Here is a 22,617-nt window from a genome sequence, read left to right as displayed (position 1 = left end):
CAGAAGTGAGAGCAAGGTCCCCTGCCCTGGTACTCAGATTCCGCCATGTTCTATCCTGTGTATCGCTTCTTCAGACCTGTCTTCATCACATGTGCAAATACTAGCCACTCTGAAGAGTATCTTAGCGTGAACTGGTTGTATCAGTCATGACCTCACACTGCACTATGGCATTGTACCTGAACATGATGATGTGTTGGGAGTCGTGGCCCAAGACAGGAAGGCCATTCAGACACCTTTACCTGCCCTGCCAGAAAGCTGCATGCTGCTGGAAGGCTTGACTGTTCCAAGCTCATTGTAAGCAAATGATACTGTTCACTTAATTAGAAGCATTTCATGCTACACAGTTTTATTAATAGTTTTCACTCATGACTGACTTGTATGCAGATAATTCTGTATGTTTGAGATTATATTTAAAACAATACATGCACATCAGCTTGTCTTCACCTAATATGTTTACATCACTGCCTGTGAGTGGCTGTCTTTCACTCCACCCTGCTGCCCACCCACATTTCTCGCAAGCCATTAAAAAGCTTGCGGCCCAGGGTAGTTATAAGGTTCTGAAGCTTCTGAAGCTTCCAGGAGACCTGCTCGAAAGGCATGTGTCGGAATATGACAGTTTCCAAGGCGCTTGCAAAGAACTGAAGAAGACGCCTTAAAATACATCATGCTTTAAAGAATGTACCAACAAAAACAGAGCCATACTTAGGGATATCTGTAAAATGAATGAGGCAAACAATACCTACAAATATTCATAAGTGTACCACAAGGAAGCTGCACAGAACAGAGTACTCTTACCAAATGCCAAGAAACACCACAGCACTTACTTGTCTTCAGTGTGCAGGAGGCATTTGCAGGGCCTGGAGGACACTCATCACTGCTTTCCTGGCCAGTGTCACTCTCACCACTCCTCATCCACATCATGGCCCTCTCCTGTGCCGGCCCTCCATGCTCCACTGTGAGGCAAGGCACAAAGCTATCCATACACAGACAAACATGTAATACAGCTGCACTTACTTCTTAGGGACTGACACTTTCAGGTTTACTGGTTTCTTGCAGCTTAAGTTCTATTCTTAATGACTACTGAAGAACCACTTTTATTTCTAACCCCATTTTGATGACACTGCTGGATATTCAATAATACAAAGGTTTTAATCACACTCTGTTTGAAAGAGAAGTGAAAGAAATAAAACATGAGCAAGTACAACATAAAAGCTCAATGGATGCAAATGCAAAATATTACTTCATTTTCCAGCACTGAAGAAGCACAAGCATAATTATAAGGTACATCCTATTTTTGGCAAGCCCATCAGTATACACTGGTTTATCCTTGCCCCTTAACCCTATTCCCTGCAGCATGGGTTGAAAATGAACCACCATAGTTGATTTTTTTCAAAATAAAACAAAATTCTAAGCAAGAGAGAGAGTTTTAAGAAATTATTCTTACTATGTCAATAAAAATTTGATAAAAAATGACCATGTAAAAAAAACATGCAAAAGAATCAGCCTAATTTATGATATTTTATACTTTTCTTTTGATCACTAAAAAACACAATATGACAGACGAAAATCAGTGATCAATGAGTTGACCATTTCTTCTGAATCAACTCACCTCACATCTCCTTTCAAACATTCTACAACACTGAATATTCCTGTAGCTTGCCTGGTAATACAAAATTATCATATTTACTTTCATCTAAATAGCTGGTCAAGGAATCAACTAACCTGTTTCTTACTAATGTCTTGTTATTTCTCTGTGGGAGCCACTCTTCATAATTATTATGAAGAGTGGCTCCTATGGAGAAATAGGAAGACATTAGTTAGAAACAGATTAGTTAGTTCAATGACCAGTTGTTTAAAGACGTGAGGTCAGTAAATTCAGAAGAAATGGCATGGGACTTGCTCAAATCTGATATGATTTCCAATATTGTGTACCATACTAATCAGAAAATTGCAATTTATCAGAGGCCGTCAAATAATGGCAAGCTCCCATCACACATCAGGGTAACAGATTGCACTGATTTTATTTATTTGATTTTTTTTTTTGTATGCACATGGTTTATTATGCCAAAACAAATATTAAACACTTTTCAGGGAAGAATTTGGTTACCCTGTATTTGGTGCAGTAATGTCTGTGAATAGATTAGGATTTTTACATGCAAACCTAACTTTTGACAATGTTGATACCAGACATCAGAGATTGCTACATGACTGGTTTGCTGCAGTCAGGAATCTTTTTAAAAATTGTAATAACCATACCTGTTCAGTGTTGAAACCAGCTGACTTCTCAACCATTGATTAAACTATATATTCTTGTAGAAATCAAATAGGATTCAGGCAGTACAATAAGAGCAAACCTAAGTGATATGGTCTGTTGTATACATTTGTGAATGTGGTAAGAATTACATTCACCTTCAGGATGATAGTATACTCAGGTAGACCCTCTGGAGACCCTCGACCCCACTACATCTGTGGGTCACTTCCAACAGTGAAGATTCTTGTAAGTCAGATACAAGAATTTGTAGACCTTAGTGGTAGTCAAGACAGACTGTGTGCCAGCCTAGAGTTGTTTGAGTGGCTTCAAACACAAGGAATTGCTGGCATAGGTACAGTAGATTGCATGAGAAAAGGCATATCACCAGAGATAAAAGCAGTCACTGAAAGGTAAGACATCATACCAGGTGTACTGGACTAAAGATAATGAGGACATGACTGAATTATCATGTAGTACCCACCAAAAATAATGATAAGAAAAAAGTACTGCTTCTAAGTACAGTCAACCTATAATATTAGGAATTACTAAGGATGACTGTGCAAGAAAGCCAGACAAATATAAATTGTATGATTTTACTGAGGAACTGACACAATAGATTAGAGAATAAATTTTTATACAGTGCACACTAAATCTTGCATATGGACAGTGAATGTCCTAGCATTATTTGCAGACAAAGCTTATTAGGCTGCATTGTTATATAGATATATTATGTAGCCAGTGTAAATGTATATTTATTACACTTATTTGCTGACACAGGCTGATATGGTGATATGCCTGCAATGCTTTATACATATAAATATAGTTTATGTAATTATATATCTATTATACTTTTCTTTGCTGACACAGGCTATTAGCCTGCAATGCTATATGGATATATTATACAGTTTATGTAAAGGTTACAGATTTATTTCCTGACAGAAGCTGTTAGCCTGTAATGTTATATAGGTACACATCACTTAAGTAAAAGTACATTTATCATAAATTTATATGCTGACAAAAGGCTATTGGCCTGCAATGCTATATGGATATATCATATAGATAAAGGTTTTATTATAGTTTTATTTGCTGAGAAGAGCATGTGGTATGTAGAGTGAACTTGTCTCCATACAGTAGAATTTCTGAATTCCATCTAACACTGCTAGTAACTTTGTGTGGATGTTCAGTTTCCACTGAGAAGGCTACTTCTTGCAATTACCTGACTTTTAGTAAATGGTGAATCAAGTCTTATTCAGTGGGATTTTCTCTTACATTGGCCTGTCCTCTTTGCTAATCAGGGAATGGGATTCCTAGTTAGAAAAATACTGTATAAAAATAAAAAAATAAATAAATGAAAAAAATAAAAACATTTGACTTACAAAAAGCATACATTTCAAAATTTACTTTGATATCCTAAGTGGCTTCAAATCACAACAGATTCTGGAAAATTGTAGAAGCAAGCATTGGCTTTATCATCTCATATGAATTTCAATTGTTTTCCTTACAATCACGAATAATTATTTTAGAACTATAATTTTGCTGTCGCCTGTTTTGCATTAAAATTCAACTACTACTAAATGAAAACACTTCCAAAAGGGTTGACTTTGGAGAAAGTGTTTGGTGGGATACATGTGAGTTGGGTCCCTGGCTCTGATCCTGGTAACATTTTTTTCAGTGTGGCTAAAACTCCCTTAGCTAAGTAAATAGGTATTGGTCCATTGCAAACACACAGTAATATTCATAACATCTACCAGTGGGTTCATAATGCTCTCTCTCTCTCTCTCTCTCTCTCTCTCTCTCTCTCTCTCTCTCTCTCTCTCTCTCTCTCTCTCTCTCTCTCTCTCAAAATTATCTATTAAAATACTATAATAATAATAATAATAATAATAATAATTACAACAGCAATAGTAGTAATAATGTAATAATGTGTATTTATCTAGTTTATCTAGTTGTGGTTTATGAGAGGAGGAGTCTAAGCTTGTTGTCCTGTCTCAATTTCTACTTTTATCCAGTTTTTCCTTAAAATAATGTATAGTTATTGCATTCTACTACTTTTTGCAGCTCTTTCCAGATTCCTGCAGTCCTTTGCAGGAAATTGCTCTTCTTAATATCCCTTCAACACACACCCTTCTCCACCTTCTTCCTATGCCCTCTTGTGCTTCTAAAGTCTTTCACCACCAAATCACCTCAGTCCAATTTTTCACAGCCCAACAAAATTCAGTATAAGGCAATCAGGTCACCTCTCTCTCTCTCTCTTCTAAGGTGGGCAGTTTGTGCATGTATTTACCTAGTTGTATTGTACAAGGCAAGAGCCAAAGCTCATTTTGTCCCGTCTCCATAACCATATTTATCCAGTTTCTCTTTAAACATGTGTACACTATTTGCCACAACCCTCTTCCATCAAATCATTCCAGATTTCAACGGTTCTATACAGGAAGCTGCATTTCTTGATGTCGCCTGAACATCCACTCTTCTTTATTTTTATCCCATGCCCCCTTGTCTGTCTCTTTCCCTCCTCCATCTGTGGTACCAAGTCATTTCTGTCTATTCTTTCTATGTTGTTTACTATTTGTACAGTTATCATGTCTCCTCTTTCCCTTCTCTCTTGTAGTGTTGGTAAACCCATCTCTTCCAGTTTTTTTTTTTTATTGCTTAAGTGTTTCAATTCTGGTACCATCATTGTCGCCCCCAACCGGGGGAGGCGGGGGAGCGGAGCGGAGCAACAAACCGACCACGTATCAAGGGCGTGAGGCCCCGCCAGGAGGGGAATCACGTCTCGCGAGCGGAGGGAGAGCGCGGGACCCCACGGCGCGTTAAAATAACCACGGTACAAGGGCGGCGCGCCTCTCCCGGCAGGAGACGCTTCCACCCCTGCCGGGGGAGGCGGGGGAGCGGAGCGGAGCAAGAAACCGACCACGTATCAAGGGCTTGAGGCCCCGCCAGAAGGGGAATCACGTCTCGCGAGCGGAGGGAGAGCGAGGGACCCCACGGCGCGTTAACACAACCGAGGTACAAGGGCGTCGCGCCTCTCCCGGCAGGAGACGCTTCCACCCCAGCCAGGGGAGGCGGGGGAGCGGAGCGGAGCAACAAACCGACCACGTATCAAGGGCGTGAGGCCCCGCCAGAAGGGGGATCACGTCTCGCGAGCGGAGGGAGAGCGCAGGACCCCACGGAGCGTTAACACAACCACGGTACAAGGGCGGCGCGCCTCTCCCGGCAGGAGACGCTCCCACCCCAGCCGGGGGAGGCGGGGGAGCGGAGCGGAGCAGCACACCGACCACGTGTCAAGGGCGTGAGTCCCCACCAGGAGGGGAATCACGTCTCGCGAGCGGAGGGAGAGCGCGGGACCCCACGGCGCGTTAAAACAACCACGGTACAAGGGCGGCGCGCCTCTCCCGGCAGGAGACGCTTCCACCCCTGCCGGGGGAGGCGGGGGAGCGGAGCGGAGCAAGAAACCGACCACATATCAAGGGCTTGAGGCCCCGCCAGAAGGGGAATCACGTCTCGCGAGCTTAGGGAGAGCGCGGGACCCCACGGCGCGTTAAAATAACCACGGAACAAGGGCGGCGCGCCTCTCCCGGCAGGAGACGCTTCCACCCCACCAGGGGGAGGCAGGGGAGCGGAGCGGAGCAACAAACCGACCACGTATCAAGGGCGTGAGGCCCCGCCAGAAGGGGAATCACGTCTCGCGAGCGGAGGGAGAGCGCAGGACCCCACGGAGCGTTAACGCAACCACGGTACAAGGGCGGCGCGCCTCTCCCGGCAGGAGACGCTTCCACCCCTGCCGGGGGAGGCGGGGGAGCGGAGCGGAGCAACAAACTGACTCGCGAGACGTGATTCCCCTCCTGGTGGGGCCTCACGCCCTTGATACGTGGTCGGTTTGTTTCTCCGCTCCGCTCCCCCGCCTCCCCCGGCAGGGGTGGAAGCGTCTCCTGCCGGGAGAGGCGCGACGCCCTTGTACCTCGGTTGTGTTAACGCGCCGTGGGGTCCCTCGCTCTCCCTCCGCTCGCGAGACGTGATTCCTCTTCTGGCGGGGCCTCACGCCATTGATACGTGGTCTGTTTGTTGCTCCGCTCCGCTCCCCCGCCTCCCCCGGCGGGGGTGGAAGCGTCTCCTGCCGGGAGAGGCGCGCCGCCGTTGTACCTCGGTTGTGTTAACGCGCCGTGGGGTCCCTCGCTCTCCCTCCGCTCGCGAGACGTGATTCCCCTCCTGGCGGGGCCTCACGCCCTTGATACGTGGTCGGTTTGTTGCTCCGCTCCGCTCCCCCGCCTCCCCCGGCTGGGGTGGAACCGTCTCCTGCCGGGAGAGGCGCGCCGCCCTTGTACCGTGGTTGTTTTAACGCGCCATGGGGTCCCGCGCTCTCCCTCCGCTCGCGAGACGTGATTCCCCTTCTGGCGGGGCCTCACGCCCTTGATACGTGGTCGGTTTAATGCTCCGCTCCGCTCCCCTGCCTCCCCCAGCTGGGGTGGAAGCGTCTCCTGCCGGGAGAGGCGCGCCGCCCTTGTACCGTGGTTGTTTTAACGCGCCGTGGGGTCCCGTGCTCTCCCTCCGCTCGTGAGACGTGATTCCCCTCCTGGCGGGGCCTCACGCCCTTGATACGTGGTCGGTTTGTTGCTCCGCTCCGCTCCCCTGCCTCCCCCGGCTGGGGTGGAAGCGTCTCCTGCCGGGAGAGGCGCCCTGCCCTTGTACCGTGGTTGTGTTAACGCTCCTTGGGGTCCTGCGCTCTCCCTCCTCTCACGAGACGTGATTCCCCTTCTGGCGGGGCCTCACGCCCTTGATACGTGGTCGGTTTGTGTCTCCGCTCCGCTCCCCTGCCTCCCCCTGCTGCGGTGGAAGCGTCTCCTGCCGGGAGAGGCGCCCTGCCCTTGTACCGTGGTTGTGTTAACGCTCCTTGGGGTCCTGCGCTCTTCCTCCTCTCACGAGACGTGATTCCCCTTCTGGCGGGGCCTCACGCCCTTGATACGTGGTCGGTTTGTGTCTCCGCTCCGCTCCCCTGCCTCCCCCTGCTGCGGTGGAAGCGTCTCCTGCGGGGAGAGGCGCGACGCCCTTGTACCTCGGTTGTGTTAAGGCGCCGTGGGGTCCCGCGCTCTCCCTCCACTCGCGAGACGTGATTCCCCTTCTGGCGGGGCCTCACGCCCTTGATACGTGGTCGGTTTGTTGCTCCGTTCCGCTCCCCCGCCTCCCCCGGCTGGGGTGGAAGCGTCTCCTGCCGGGAGAGGCGCGCCGCCCTTGTACCTCGGTTGTGTTAACGCGCCATGGAGTCCCGCGCTCTCCCTCCGCTGGCGAGACGTGATTCCCCTTCTGGCGGGGCCTCACGCCCTTGATACGTGGTCGGTTTGTTGTTCCGCTCCGCTCCCCTGCCTCCCCCGGCTGGGGTGGAAGCGTCTCCTGCCGGGAGAGGCGCGCCGCCCTTGTACCGTGGTTGTTTTAATGCGCCGTGGGGTCCCGCGCTCTCCCTCCGCTCGCGAGACGTGATTCCCCTCCTGGCGGGGCCTCACGCCCTTGACACATGGTCGGTGTGTTGCTCCGCTCCGCTCCCCCGCCTCCCCCGGCTGGGGTGGAAGCGTCTCCTGCCGGGAGAGGCGCGCCGCCCTTGTACCGTGGTTGTGTTAACGCTCCGTGGGGTCCTGCGCTCTCCCTCCGCTCGCGAGACGTGATTCCACTTCTGGCGGGGCCTCACGCCCTTGATACGTGGTCGGTTTGTTGCTCCACTCCGCTCCCCTGCCTCCCCCTGCTGGAGTGGAAGCGTCTCCTGCAGGGAGAGGCGCGCCGCCCTTGTACCGTGGTTATTTTAGCGCGCCGTGGGGTCCTGCGCTCTCCCTACGCTCGCGAGACGTGATTCCCCTCCTGGTGGGGCCTCACGCCCTTGATACGTGGTCGGTTTGTTGCTTCGCTCCGCTCCCCCGCCTCCCCCGGTTGGGGTGGAAGCGTCTCCTGCCGGGAGAGGCGCGACGCCCTTGTACCTTGGTTGTGTTAACGCGCCGTGGGGTCCCTCGCTCTCCCTCCGCTCGCGAGACGTGATTCCCCTTCTGGTGGGGCCTAACGCCCTTGACACGTGGTCAGTGTGTTGCTCCGCTCCGCTCCCCCGCCTCCCCCGGCTGGGGTGGAAGCGTCTCCTGCCGGGAGAGTCGCGCCGCCCTTGTACCGTGGTTGTGTTAACGCTCCGTGGGGTCCTGCGCTCTCCCTCCGCTCGCGAGACGTGATTCCCCTCCTGGCGGGGCCTCACGCCCTTGATACGTGGTCGGTTTGTTGCTCCGCTCCGCTCCCCCGCCTCCCCCGGCTGGGGTGGAAGCGTCTCCTGCCGGGAGAGGCGCGACGCCCTTGTACATCGGTTGTGTTAACGCGCCGTGGGGTCCCTCGCTCTCCCTCCGCTCGCGAGACGTGATACCTCTTCTGGCGGGGCCTCACGCCCTTGATACGTGGTCGGTTTGTTGCTCCGCTCCGCTCCCCCGCCTCCCCCGGCTGGGGTGGAAGCGTCTCCTGCCGGGAGAGGCGCGCCGCCCTTGTACCGTGGTTGTGTTAACGCTCCGTGAAGTCCTGCGCTCTCCCTCCGCTCGCGAGACGTGATTCCCCTTCTGGCGGGGCCTCACGCCCCTGATACGTGGTCGGTTTGTGTCTCCGCTCCGCTCCCCTGCCTCCCCCTGCTGGGGTGGAAGCGTCTCCTGCCGGGAGAGGCGCGCCGCCCTTGTACCGTGGTTGTTTTAACGCGCCGTGGGGTCCCGCGCTCTCCCTCCGCTCGCGAGACGTGATTCCCCTCCTGGTGGGGCCTCACGCCCTTGATTCGTGGTCGGTTTGTTTCTCCGTTCCGCTCCCCCGCCTCCCCCGGCTGGGGTGGAAGCGTCTCCTGCCGGGAGAGGCGCGCCGCCCTTGTACCTCGGTTGTGTTAACGCGCCATGGAGTCCCGCGCTCTCCCTCCGCTGGCGAGACGTGATTCCCCTTCTGGCGGGGCCTCACGCCCTTGATACGTGGTCGGTTTGTTGCTCCGTTCCGCTCCCCCGCCTCCCCCGGCCGGGGTGGAAGCGTCTCCTGCCGGGAGAGGCGCGCCGCCCTTGTACCTCGGTCGTGTCTACGCGCCGTGGGGTCCCGCGCTCTCCCTCCGCTCGCGAGACATGATTCCCCTTCTGGCGGGGCCTCACGCCCTTGATACGTGGTCGGTTTGTTGCTCCGCTCCGCTCCTCCGCCTCCCCCGGCTGGGGTGGAAGCGTCTCCTGCCGGGAGAGGCGCGCCGCCCTTGTACCGTGGTTGTTTTAACGCGCCGTGGGGTCCCGCGCTCTCCCTCCGCTCGCGAGACGTGATTCCCCTCCTGGCGGGGCCTCACGCCCTTGACACATGGTCGGTGTGTTGCTCCGCTCCGCTCCCCCGCCTCCCCCGGCTGGGGTGGAAGCGTCTCCTGCCGGGAGAGGCGCGCCGCCCTTGTACCGTGGTTGTGTTAACGCTCCGTGGGGTCCTGCGCTCTCCCTCCGCTCGCGAGACGTGATTCCCCTTCTGGCGGGGCCTCACGCCCTTGACACGTGGTCGGTTTGTTGCTCCGCTCCGCTCCCCCGCCTCCCCCGGCTGGGGTGGAAGCGTCTCCTGCAGGGAGAGGCGCGCCGCCCTTGTACCGTGGTTGTGTTATCGCTCCCTGGGGTCCTGCGCTCTCCTTCCGCTCGCGAGACGTGATTCCCCTTCTGGCGGGGCCTCACGCCCTTGATACGTGGTCGGTTTGTTGCTCCGCTCCGCTCCCCTGCCTCCCCCTGCTGGGGTGGAAGCGTCTCCTGCCGGGAGAGGCGCGCCGCCCTTGTACCGTGGTTATTTTAACGCGCCGTGGGGTCCCGTGCTCTCCCTCCGCTCGCGAGACGTGATTCCCTTTCTGGCGGGGCCTCACACCCTTGATACGTGGTCTGTTTGTTGCTTAACTCCGCTCCTCCGCCTCCGCCGGCTGGGGTGGTAGCGTCTCCTGCCGGGAGAGGCGCGCCGCCCTTGTACCGTGGTTGTTTTAACGCGCCGTGGGGTACCGCGCTCTCCCACCGCTCGCGAGACGTGATTCCCCTCCTGGCGGGGCCTCACGCCCTTGACACGTGGTCGGTGTGTTGCTCCGCTCCGCTCCCCCGTCTCCCCCAGCTGGGGTGGAAGCGTCTCCTGCCGGGAGAGGCGCGCCGCCCTTGTACCGTGGTTGTGTTAACGCTCCGTGGGGTCGTGCGCTCTCCCTCCGCTCGCGAGAGGTGATTCCCCTTCTGGTGGGGCCTCACGCCCTTGACACGTGGTCGGTTTCTCTTCCTTCTCTCTCTCCTCAAGCTTCTCCGCTGCCTGGGTCCTCACCCCCTTGAGGTAGTAGTAGTAATGTCGGTGAGTACCGATTCTACGTCCAACTCGAGTGCAAGGCTCTCCCGCCGGGAGAACTGCACAGCCCTTTTGGTGTGATTAGATTGAGAAGAACAGAAAACTGACCACGTGTCAAGGGCTTGAGGCCCCATCAAAAGGGGAATTGCGTCTCGCGAGCGGAAGGAGAGCGCAGGACCCCACGGAGCGTTAACACAACCACTGTACAAGGGCGGCGCGCCTCTCCCGGCCGGAGACGCTTCCACCCCAGCTGGGGGAGGCAGGGGAGCGGAGCGGAGCATTAAACCGACCACGTGTCAAGGGCGTGAGGCCCCGCCAAAAAGGGAATCACGTCCTGCGAGCGGAGGGAGAGCGCGGGACCCCACGGCGCCTTAACACAACCATGGTACAAGGGCTTCGCGCCTCTCCCGGCGGGAGACGCTTCCTCCCCAGCCGGGGAAGGGGGGGAGCGGAGCGGAGAAACAAACCGACCACGTATCAACGGCGTGAGGCCCCGCCAGAAAGGGAATCACGTCTCGCGAGAGGAGGGAGAGCGCGGGACCCCACGGCGCGTTAAAACAACCACGGTACAAGGGCGGCGCGCCTCTCCCGGCAGGAGACGCTTCCACCCCAGCCGGGGGAGGCGGGGGAGCGGAGCGGAGCAACAAACCGACCACGTATCAAGGGCGTGAGGCCCCGCCAGAAGGGGAATTACGTCTCGCGAGCGGAGGGAGAGCGCAGGACCCCACGGAGCGTTAACACAACCACGGTACAAGGGCGGCGCGCCTCTCCCGGCAGGAGACGCTTCCACCCCAGCCGGGGGAGGCGGGGGAGCGGAGCGGAGCAACACACCGACCACGTGTCAAGGGCGTGAGGCCCCGCCAGGAGAGGAATCACGTCTCGCGAGCGGAGGGAGAGCGCGGGACCCCACGGCGCGTTAAAACAACCACGGTACAAGGGCGGCGCGCCACTCCCGGCAGGAGACGCTTCCACCCCTGCCGGAGGAGGGGGTTAGCGGAGCGGAGCAATAAACCGACCACGTATCAAGGGCGTGAGGCCCCGCCAGAAGGGGAATCACGTCTCGCGAGCGGAGAGAGAGCGTGGGACCCCACGGCGCGTTAACACAACCGAGGTACAAGGGCGGCGCGCCTCTCCCCGCAGGAGACGCTTCCACCCCAGCCGGGGGAGGCGGGGGAGCGGAGCGGAGCAACAAACCGACCACGTATCAAGGGCGTGAGGCCCCGCCAGAAGGGGAATCACGTCTCGCGAGCGGAGGGAGAGCGAAGGACACCACGGAGCGTTAACACAACCACGGTACAAGGGCGGCGCGCCTCTCCCGGCAGGAGACGCTTCCACCCCAGCCGGGGGAGGCAGGGGAGCGGAGCGGAGCAACAAACCGACCACGTGTCAAGGGCGTGAGGCCCCGCCAGGAGGGGAATCACGTCTCGCGAGCGGAGGGAGAGCGAGGGACCCCACGGCGCGTTAACACAACCGAGGTACAAGGGCGTCGCGCCTCTCCCGGCAGGAGACGCTTCCACCACAAACGGGGGAGGCGGGGGAGCGGAGCGGAGTAACAAACCGACCACGTATCAAGGGCGTGAGGCCCCGCCAGAAGGGGAAACATGTCTCGCGAGCGGAGGGAGAGCGCAGGACCCCACGGAGCGTTAACACAACCACGGTACAAGGGCGGCGCGCCTCTCCCGGCAGGAGACGCTCCCACCCCAGCCGGGGGAGGCGGGGGAGTGGAGCGGAACAGCACACCGACCACGTGTCAAGGGCGTGAGGCCCCGCCAGGAGGGGAATCACGTCTCGCGAGCGGAGGGAGAGCGCGGGACCCCACGGCGCGTTAAAACAACCACGGTACAAGGGCGGCGCGCCTCTCCCGGCAGGAGACGCTTCCACCCCAGCCGGGGGAGGCGGGGGAGCGGAGCGGAGCAACAAACCGACCACGTATCAAGGGCGTGAGGCCCCGCCAGAAGGGGAATTACGTCTCGCGAGCGGAGGGAGAGCGCAGGACCCCACGGAGCGTTAACACAACCACGGTACAAGAGCGGCGCGCCTCTCCCGGCAGGAGACGCTTCCACCCCAGCTGGGAGAGGCGGGGGAGCGGAGCGGAGCAACACACCGACCACGTGTCAAGGGCATGAGGCCCCGCCAGGAGGGGAATCACGTCTCGCGAGCGGAGGGAGAGCGCGGGACCCCACGGAACGTTAACACAACCACGCTACAAGGGCGGCGCGCCTCTCCCGGCAGGAGAGGCTTCCACCCCAGCCGGGGGAGGCGGGGGAGCGGAGCGGAGCAACACACCGACCCCGTGTCAAGGGCGTGAGGCCCCGCCAGAAGAGGAATCACGTCTCGCGAGCGGAGGGAGAGCGAGGGACCCCACGGCGCGTTAACACAACCGAGGTACAAGGGCGTCGCGCCTCTCCCGGCAGGAGACGCTTCCACCCCAGCCGGGTGAGGCAGGGGAGCGGATCGGAGAAACAAACCGACCACGTATCAAGGGCGTGAGGCCCCACCAGGAGGGGAATCACGTCTCGCGAGCGGAGGGAGAGCGCGGGACCCCACGGCGCGTTAAAACAACCACGGTACAAGGGCGGCGCGCCTCTCCCGGCAGGAGACGCTTCCACCCCAGCCAGGGGAGGCGGGGGAGCGGAGCGGAGACACAAACCGACCACGTATCAAGGGCGTGAGGCCCCGCCAGAAGGGGAATCACGTCTCGTGAGAGGAGGGAGAGCGCAGGACCCCAAGGAGCGTTAACACAACCACGGTACAAGGGCAGGGCGCCTCTCCCGGCAGGAGACGCTTCCACCCCAGCCGGGGGAGGCAGGGGAGCGGAGCGGAGCAACAAACCGACCACGTATCAAGGGCGTGAGGCCCCGCCAGGAGGGGAATCACGTCTCACGAGCGGAGGGAGAGCACGGGACCCCACGGCGCGTTAAAACAACCACGGTACAAGGGCGGCGCGCCTCTCCCGGCCGGAGACGCTTCCACCCCAGCTGGGGGAGGCAGGGGAGCGGAGCGGAGCATTAAACCGACCACGTATCAAGGGCGTGAGGCCCCGCCAGAAGGGGAATCACGTCTCGCGAGCGGAGGGAGAGCGCGGGACCCCACGGCGCGTTAAAACAACCACGGTACAAGGGCGGCGCGCCTCTCCCGGCAGGAGACGGTTCCACCCCCGCCGGGGGAGGCGGGGGAGCGGAGCGGAGCAACAAACCGACCACGTATCAAGGGCGTGAGGCCCCGCCAGGAGGGGAATCACGTCTCGCGAGCGGAGGGAGAGCGAGGGACCCCACGGCGCGTTAACACAACCGAGGTACAACGGCGGCGCGCCTCTCCCGGCAGGAGACGCTTCCACCCCAGCCGGGGGAGGCGGGGGAGCGGAGCGGAGCAACAAACAGACCACGTATCAAGGGCGTGAGGCCCCGCCAGAAGAGGAATCACGTCTCGCGAGCGGAGGGAGAGCGAGGGACCCCACGGCGTGTTAACACAACCGAGGTACAAGGGCGTCGCGCCTCTCCCGGCAGGAGACGCTTCCACCCCTGCCGGGGGAGGCGGGGGAGCGGAGCGGAGAAACAAACCGACCACGTATCAAGGGCGTGAGGCCCCACCAGGAGGGGAATCACGTCTCGCGAGCGGAGGGAGAGCGTTGGACCCCACGGCGCGTTAAAACAACCACGGTACAAGGGCGGTGCGCCTCTCCCGGCAGGAGACGCTTCCACCCCTGCCGGGGGAGGCGGGGGAGCGGAGCGGGTCAAGAAACCGACCACGTATCAAGGGCGTGAGGCCCCGCCAGAAGGGGAATCACGTCTCGCGAGCGGAGGGAGAGCGCGGGACCCCACGGCGCGCTCTCCCTCTGCTCGCGAGACGTGATTCCCCTCCTGGGGGGGCCTCACGCCCTTGATACGTGGTCGGTTTGTTGCTCCGCTCCGCTCCCCCGCCTCCCCCGGTTGGGGTGGAAGCGTCTCCTGCCGGGAGAGGCGCGACGCCCTTGTACATCGGTTGTGTTAACGCGCCGTGGGGTCCCTCGCTCTCCCTCCGCTCGCGAGACGTGATTCCCCTTCTGGCGGGGCCTCACGCCCTTGATACCTGGTCGGTTTGTTACTCCGCTCCGCTCCCCCGCCTCCCCCGGCAGGGGTGGAAGCGTCTCCTGCCGGGAGAGGCGCGCCGCCGTTGTGCCGTGGTTGTGTTAACGCGCCATGGGGTCCTGCCCTCTCCCTCCGCTCGCGAGACGTGATTCCCCTCCTGGCGGGGCCTCAAGCCCTTGACACGTGGTCGGTGTGTTGCTCTGCTCCGCTCTTCCGCCTCCCCCGGCAGGGGTGGAAGCGTCTCCTGCCGGGAGAGGCGCGCCGCCCTTGTACCGTGGTTGTTTTAACGCGCCGTGGGGTCCCGCACTCTCCCTCCGCTCGCGAGACGTGATTCCCCTCCTGGCGGGGCCTCACGCCCTTGACACGTGGTCGGTGTGTTGCTCCGCTCCTCTCCCTCGCCTCCCCCGGCTGGGGTGGAAGCGTCTCCTGCCGGGAGAGGCGCGCCGCCCTTGTACCGTGGTTGTGTTAACGCTCCGTGGGGTCCTGCGCTCTCCCTCCGCTCGCGAGACGTGATTCCCCTTCTGGCGGGGCCTCACGCCCTTGATACGTGGTCGGTTTGTTGCTGCGCTCCGCTCCCCCGCCTCCCCCGGCTGGGGTGGAAGCGTCTCCTGCCGGGAGAGGCGCGCCGCCCTTGTACCTCGGTTGTGTTAACGCGCCGTGGGGTCCCGCGCTCTCCCTCCGCTCGCGAGACGTGATTCCCCTCCTGGGGGGGCCTCACGCCCTTGATACGTGGTCGGTTTGTTGCTCCGCTCCGCTCCCCCGCCTCCCCCGGTTGGGGTGGAAGCGTCTCCTGCCGGGAGAGGCGCGACGCCCTTGTACATCGGTTGTGTTAACGCGCCGTGGGGTCCCTCGCTCTCCCTCCGCTCGCGAGACGTGATTCCCCTTCTGGCGGGGCCTCACGCCCTTGATACGTGGTCGGTTTGTTGCTCCGCTCCGCTCCCCCGCCTCCCCCGGCAGGGGTGGAAGCGTCTCCTGCCGGGAGAGGCGCGCCGCCGTTGTGCCGTGGTTGTGTTAACGCGCCATGGGGTCCTGCCCTCTCCCTCCGCTCGCGAGACGTGATTCCCCTCCTGGCGGGGCCTCAAGCCCTTGACACGTGGTCGGTGTGTTGCTCCGCTCCGCTCTTCCGCCTCCCCCGGCAGGGGTGGAAGCGTCTCCTGCCGGGAGAGGCGCGCCGCCCTTGTACCGTGGTTGTTTTAACGCGCCGTGGGGTCCCGCACTGTCCCTCCGCTCGCGAGACGTGATTCCCCTCCTGGCGGGGCCTCACGCCCTTGACACGTGGTCGGTGTGTTGCTCCGCTCCTCTCCCTCGCCTCCCCCGGCTGGGGTGGAAGCGTCTCCTGCCGGGAGAGGCGCGCCGCCCTTGTACCGTGGTTGTGTTAACGCTCCGTGGGGTCCTGCGCTCTCCCTCCGCTCGCGAGACGTGATTCCCCTTCTGGCGGGGCCTCACGCCCTTGATACGTGGTCGGTTTGTGTCTCCGCTCCGCTCCCCTGCCTCCCCCTGCTGGGGTGGAAGCGTCTCCTGCCGGGAGAGGCGCGCCTGTGTCTCACTTTCCAGTTTCCATGTATGTTTTTCTATGTGGACCCAAACTACTGCTGCACATTCCAATTTAGGACATATCATGCTTGTTATAATTTTCTTCATCTCTTTATCTAAATAGGTGTGTGTGTGTGTGTGTGTGTGTGTGTGTGTGTGTGTGTGTGTGTGTGTGTGTGTGTGTGTGTGTGTGTGTGTGTGTGTGTGTGTGTGTGTGTGTGTGTGTGTGTGTGTGTGTGTGTGTGTTACATACTATAAAAATACAGGATGCTTCCACCTTAATGAAAGGTGAAGCCACCACTCCCATCAGTGGATATTATCAAGCTTCCATGGTGATATTTAGGAAAACTAAGCCTATCATGGTGTTCACAAAACATTGCTGCTTATCAAGAACATGATTGAATTACCAGTTCAATGGAAATAATTTATCTTCTTGTCTCCCTGCACTCCACTGTTACACAGGCAAGCTTTATGTTACTGTCACTCATCAGCACCTGTATATTTTTGTGTTGTTACGTGTCATATGTCAATAACAATGTGCTGATTCTGAGACAGTGACATAATTCAATGCCAGCAACATCACACAAACAACAGGGAGTTGAAGAAATGGAAAGAAAATGTTTACTCACTTTTATTTATTTATTTATTTATTTTTCATATTTTACAAATAGTCTACTGTAACCAATTTATACTCAAGAGATGCAGCAATGTTTTTTTTTTTACTTGAAGGTAGGTTCAGTTTTCCTAATCATCATCTGGTAGCTTGATGAAACCAGACATAACCATATGATGTCCAATTTCCTCTCTTCCTCTGCATATCATTCAAGGGTGGCTACTGCAGCTGTTGCATAGTGTGCATGTGCGTGCGTGCATGTGTATGTGCAGAATATATCCATCTGATGTGAAACGCCAATAATAATAATGTGGAGAAAACAGATGTGACCAAGCAATGGTGTTAGGGAAAATCGTGGCCAACACTGCAAGTAATGATATGTACTATACTATAGGTATAGTATTGGAGGAGGCAGTAGACACCAGCCGAAATGATAATAACTCCCAGTGAGGTCTAAATCACTGTTCAAGGGGTGTTGTGAACTTATCATTAAACCCAGCTGTGACCTCACTCAACGTTTCCCTTTGTGTCTCACAACACAAGAGGGCAGTCACAGCCTGCCCTCTAAAGACAACTCTCTTCCTCCACACAGAACTACAAGCACCTAATAACACACACACCCTTCACTCAAAAATTTTAAAATCATCATGGCAACTCCTACACCAGCCTCGGAGTCCCCATCTGGGGAGGGAACCATAAATGTCCCCAGGTCGGACTGCCTTTCTGTCAATGACCCTAAGTGTCTTGACACCCCCCTCAACTTTTTCTTCATTAACTTCTGCAACATTCGCAGTCTAAGATCTAATTTTCAATCTGTAGAACACCACCTATCCTCTTCTAAACCTCATCTTCTTTTCCTCACTGAAACTCAGGTGTCTGAGGCAACTGACAGTAGCCCCTTTTCTGTTCCCTCCTACTTTCTCTATCCTCATTTTCAAAGCTGGATGCTGCATTTATGTGTGCAATGACTTAACCTGCTCTCGTGCCCACGCTCTTGAGTCTCCCGAGTTTTCCACCATCTGGCTACGACTACAGAGTTGCTCTCAAACTAAATTTATCTGTGCTGTATACCTCTCACCTAACTCCTCTGAATATAACAAATTCTTTGACTACTTAACTTCCAAAGTGGAGCACATTCTGACCCTTTTCCCTTCTGCAGAGATCTCCATTCTTGGAGACTTCAATGTTCACCACCAGCTTTGGCTTTCCTCTCCCTTCACTGACCATCCTGGTGAACTAGCCTACAACTTCGCTATCCTACATGACCAACAGCAATTGGTGCAACACCCTACTTGTATTCCTGACCGTCTTGGAGATATGCCCAACATTCTTGACCTTTTCCTGACCTCTAATCCTTCTGCTTATGCTGTCACCCTTTCTTCTCCGTTGGGCTCCTCCGATCACAATCTCATATCTTTATCTTGTTCTATCGGTCCAATCCCTCCTCAGGATCCCCCTAAGCGAAGGTGCCTCTGGCATTTTGCCTGTGCTAGTTGGGGGGACCTGAGGAGGTATTTTGCGGATTTTCCTTGGAATGACTACTGCTTCCGTGTCACAGACCTGTCTTTGTGTGCTGAGCGCATAACAGAGGTGATAGTGTCTGGCACGGAGGCATACATTCCTCACTCTTTTTCCCGTCGTAAACCTTCTAAACCTTGGTTTAACACAGCTTGTTCTCATGCTATACATGATAGAGAGATGGCCCACAAAAGGTACTTAAGCCTTCCATCACCAGAATCTCATGCACTTTATATTTCTGCCTGGAACCATGCCAAGTCTGTTCTCCAACTAGCCAAAAACTCCTTCATTAACAGAAAATGTCAAAACCTTTCAAGATCTAACTCCCCTCGTGATTTCTGGCATCTAGCCAAAAATATCTCAAATAACTTTGCTTCTTCTTTCCCTCCTCTATTTCAACCAGATGGCACCACTGCTATCACATCTATTTCTAAAGCTGAACTCTTTGCTCAAACCTTTGCTAAAAACTCTACCTTGGACGATTCTGGGCTTGTTCCTCCCTTTCCTCTACCCTCTGACTACTTCATGCCATGTATTAAAATTCTTCGCAATGATGTTTTCCATGCCCTCGCTAGCCTAAACCCTCGGAAGGTTTATGGACCTGATGGGGTCCCTCCTATTGTTCTCCGAAACCGTGCCTCCGTGCTTGCACCTTGCCTAGTCAAACTCTTTCAGCTCTGTCTGTCAACATCTACCTTTCCTTCTTGCTGGAAGTTTGCCTACATTCAACCTGTTCCTAAAAAGGGTAACTGTTCTAATCCCTCAAACTACCATCCTATTGCTTTAATTTCCTACCTATCTAAAGAAACTTTTGCTGTTGCCTTGGACATATCAAAAGCTTTTGATAAAGTATGGCACAAAGCTTTGATTTCCAAACTACCCTCCTATGGTTTCTATCCTTCTCTCTGTAACTTCATCTCAAATTTCCTTTCTGACTGTTCTATTGCTGCTGTGGTAGACGGTCACTGTTCTTCTCCTAAATCTATTAACAGTGGTGTTCCTCAGGGTTCTGTCCTGTCACCCACTCTCTTCTTATTATTCATTAATGATCTAAAGCAAACTTGGTATTGTTCAATGCCTCAAAAACTCAACTCCTCCACCTATCAACTCGACACAACCTTCCAGACAACTATCCCCTCTTCTTCAATGACACTCAACTGTCCCCCTCTTCGACACTGAACATCCTCTGTCTGTCCTTTACTTATAATCTGAACTGGAAAATTCACATCTCATCTCTAGCTAAAACAGCTTCTATGAAGTTAGGCTTTCTGAGACATCTCTGCCAGTTTTTCTCACCCCCCCAGCAGCACAAGACTTTCTTCTTTCTCTCACCCCTATTCTGTCCACCTCTCTAACGCAAGAATTAACCAGTATTCTCAATCATTCATTCCTTTCTCTGGTAAACTCTGAAACTCCCTGCCTGCTTCTGTATTTCCACCTTCCTATGACTTGAATTCCTTCAAGAGGGAGGTTTCAAGACACTTATTCATCAATTTTTTGACCACTGCTTTGACCCTTTTATGGGACTGGCAATTCAGTGGGCATATTTTTTATTGGATTTTTGTTGCCCCTGGCCAGTGTCCTTCCTACATATATATAAAAATAAAAAAAAAAAAAGATCAGACAGAATGGTGCTTTACAATATGTTGCAGACTTTTGCAGTTAGGCGAACCACAGAATATTGTTCATCCGGTGATGTTTACTTGTACTTAATACACAGCCCCCAGTCAAGAAGTGCAAAAATCCAGGAAAGCTACAGACAATAAGATTAATAACTCTTCCCTATCCCGCACCTACTCCAATCCAGAGACCACAGCAGATGCAGGCTGCTTCCTATGGAGTCCCCCTGCACTCTAACTCAGACCATGTGCTAATAGACACCTCCATGTGTGTCTACATCCCCTCCCAGTGGTTGAGGAGACCATGTCATTTTCATGCACTCCCTACGGTCACTCTCCATTCACCTCTATCACACAGAATCACTCTTGCTAGCTGCAGTCATTCCTCTCTCATGTAGTGCTCTCTTCACACAGTTCATTCACTCCAGGCATAGTCTTCCTCTTAACCTTTCACTGAGCACATCTGACTTCACTATTATCTTTACTAGTTTTCTGTCCTCCATCCTCTGCACATGCCCAAACCATCCAAACACACACTGATCTGCCCATCCAGCCAACTCTAGTTCTTCTTACCTCATTCTTTATGTCCCTCCAAGTTACTCCACACATTCTCCTCAAACACCTTGTTTCCTAACATTCACCTGTTTCTTCTCTATTATTCCCATCTTCCATGTTTCATCACCATTCCCTCTCTTTACACTTATATCCAGTGTCCTATGTTTGAAGATCCTTTTTTCTCAGTCACAGTACTTTACCTGTCTTTACTCTGCACCTCACCAATCTTGACTCTTCCATTCACTGTAACTGTTAATCCCAAATACTTGAAACAATAAGACAATACTTTCAGAACATACCATAGCCCTTTCCTGTGTCTCCTACAATACACTTTCTCCAAGGCCATCAACACCAAAAACACTTCCTTTCCCTAAAAACTTTTCACACGACTACACTACTCAATGCCTCACAATTCCACTCCTCAGCCCATTTGCCAGTACACATCACTGAACAACTATTCAGGTGCTGGTTAAAGCATTTTCATGCACAAGAATCAAGGAAATTTAGAGACACACTTTGACAAGTTATCAAGGTAAGCCAAGTTACAGAACTTACCTTAACACTACCAAATATCACCAACGACCTCCTCCATCACCAATACTGGCTGTTGTTAATAAAAACTAATCACTGTTAATCACCAACACAAAAATTGTGAATCATTAACATTAATATTATCAATCTGCATTGCTGACACTCCCGACTACTGCCCCTAATACAAAGATGTCAGGACTGGTTAAGCAGTACACACCATCACTGTCTACACTTCTAAACAAGTGTGGCAGCACAGAATGTAGTGTCATCACAACTTACAGCACCACATGGCTGCTGAGGAAACAGGCTTGCTTACTTTGTACTGAATAAATATATCATATCCTGACCCTCAGTTGATAAGGCACAGGTAAATATTCTAGGGTAAAAAAAAAAAAAAAAAAAAAAAAAAAAAAAAGATAGAAAATGTTGTATATGTGATAACTTAAAAACTGAGTAAATGACATTCAGAGGTGTACTCTGATGCACCACACTGAACTAATGAGTGTTGTACATGTGATAACTTAAAAAACATAGAGTAAATGACATTCAGAGGTGTACTCTGATGCAGCACACTGAACTAACGAGAGGAGCTAATGAGGAAATGAAGCAGTGGACTTACAGCTGTCAAGGTAGAGGTTCACTTGCTCCAGCACCAGGGGGTCTTTGGGACACGCTCTACTGATGTGCTGTCGGAGAGACATTTGTTACAATGCATGAGTCATTTGATACAGTGAGCTCCAAACATTTTAGTACTCATCACAAGGGGAGGGCAATGTCTGGCACAACACACAACAGAGCAGGAAATATCCCCAAGGTTAGGATAACTAGGAAGGAGAAGCGGTTGGCAATACTGCACATGTTTCTGTCTTAGGCAGCATTGCCAACAGCTTCTCCATCCCTGTTAACCTAACCCTGGGGGAATTTTCTCCTCTGCTGTATGGTCAAGCCAGGTGGCACCTTCACCTTGCCATAATGTGTTCTGAAAATTATGGAGCCAACTGTACAATATATATATATATATATATATATATATATATATATATATATATATATATATATATATATATATATATATATATATATATATATATATATATATATATATATATATATATATATATATATATATATATATATATATATATATATATATATATATATATATATATATATATATATATATATATATATATATATATATATATATATATATATATATATATATATATATATATATATATATATATATATATATATATATATATATATATATATATATATATATATATATATATATATATATATATATATATATATATATATATATATATATATATATATATATATATATATATATATATATATATATATATATATATATATATATATATATATATATATATATATATATATATATATATATATATATATATATATATATATATATATATATATATATATATATATATATATATATATATATATATATATATATATATATATATATATATATATATATATATATATATATATATCGTACTATACCGTCTCCTTAAAATTTCAGTAAAAGAACTACTCCTGGGAAATCTTAATCTGAGTTTAATCTAAATAAAA

At 52.9% G+C, this 22,617-nt stretch overlaps 1 protein-coding gene across 4 annotated transcripts in view; it reads right to left on the bottom strand.

Annotated features, from left to right (window-relative positions):
* LOC135098828 (uncharacterized) overlaps positions 1–22,617 on the bottom strand; it is a 92,036-nt gene that overhangs the window by 33,616 nt on the left and 35,803 nt on the right. For all 4 annotated transcript variants that reach the window (XM_064001227.1, XM_064001224.1, XM_064001225.1 and 1 more), the window contains exons 8-9: positions 21,623–21,689; positions 825–953 (exon numbers count right to left, since the gene is read on the bottom strand). In XM_064001227.1, the coding sequence (XP_063857297.1) occupies positions 825–953; positions 21,623–21,689 (196 nt within the window). The remainder of the gene's footprint in view (positions 1–824; positions 954–21,622; positions 21,690–22,617) is intronic.

The sequence above is a fragment of the Scylla paramamosain genome, unplaced genomic scaffold (genome assembly GCF_035594125.1).
Source record: "Scylla paramamosain isolate STU-SP2022 unplaced genomic scaffold, ASM3559412v1 Contig85, whole genome shotgun sequence".
Lineage (NCBI taxonomy): Eukaryota > Metazoa > Arthropoda > Malacostraca > Decapoda > Portunidae > Scylla > Scylla paramamosain.
This window is presented reverse-complemented; position numbering and strand designations above follow the sequence as displayed.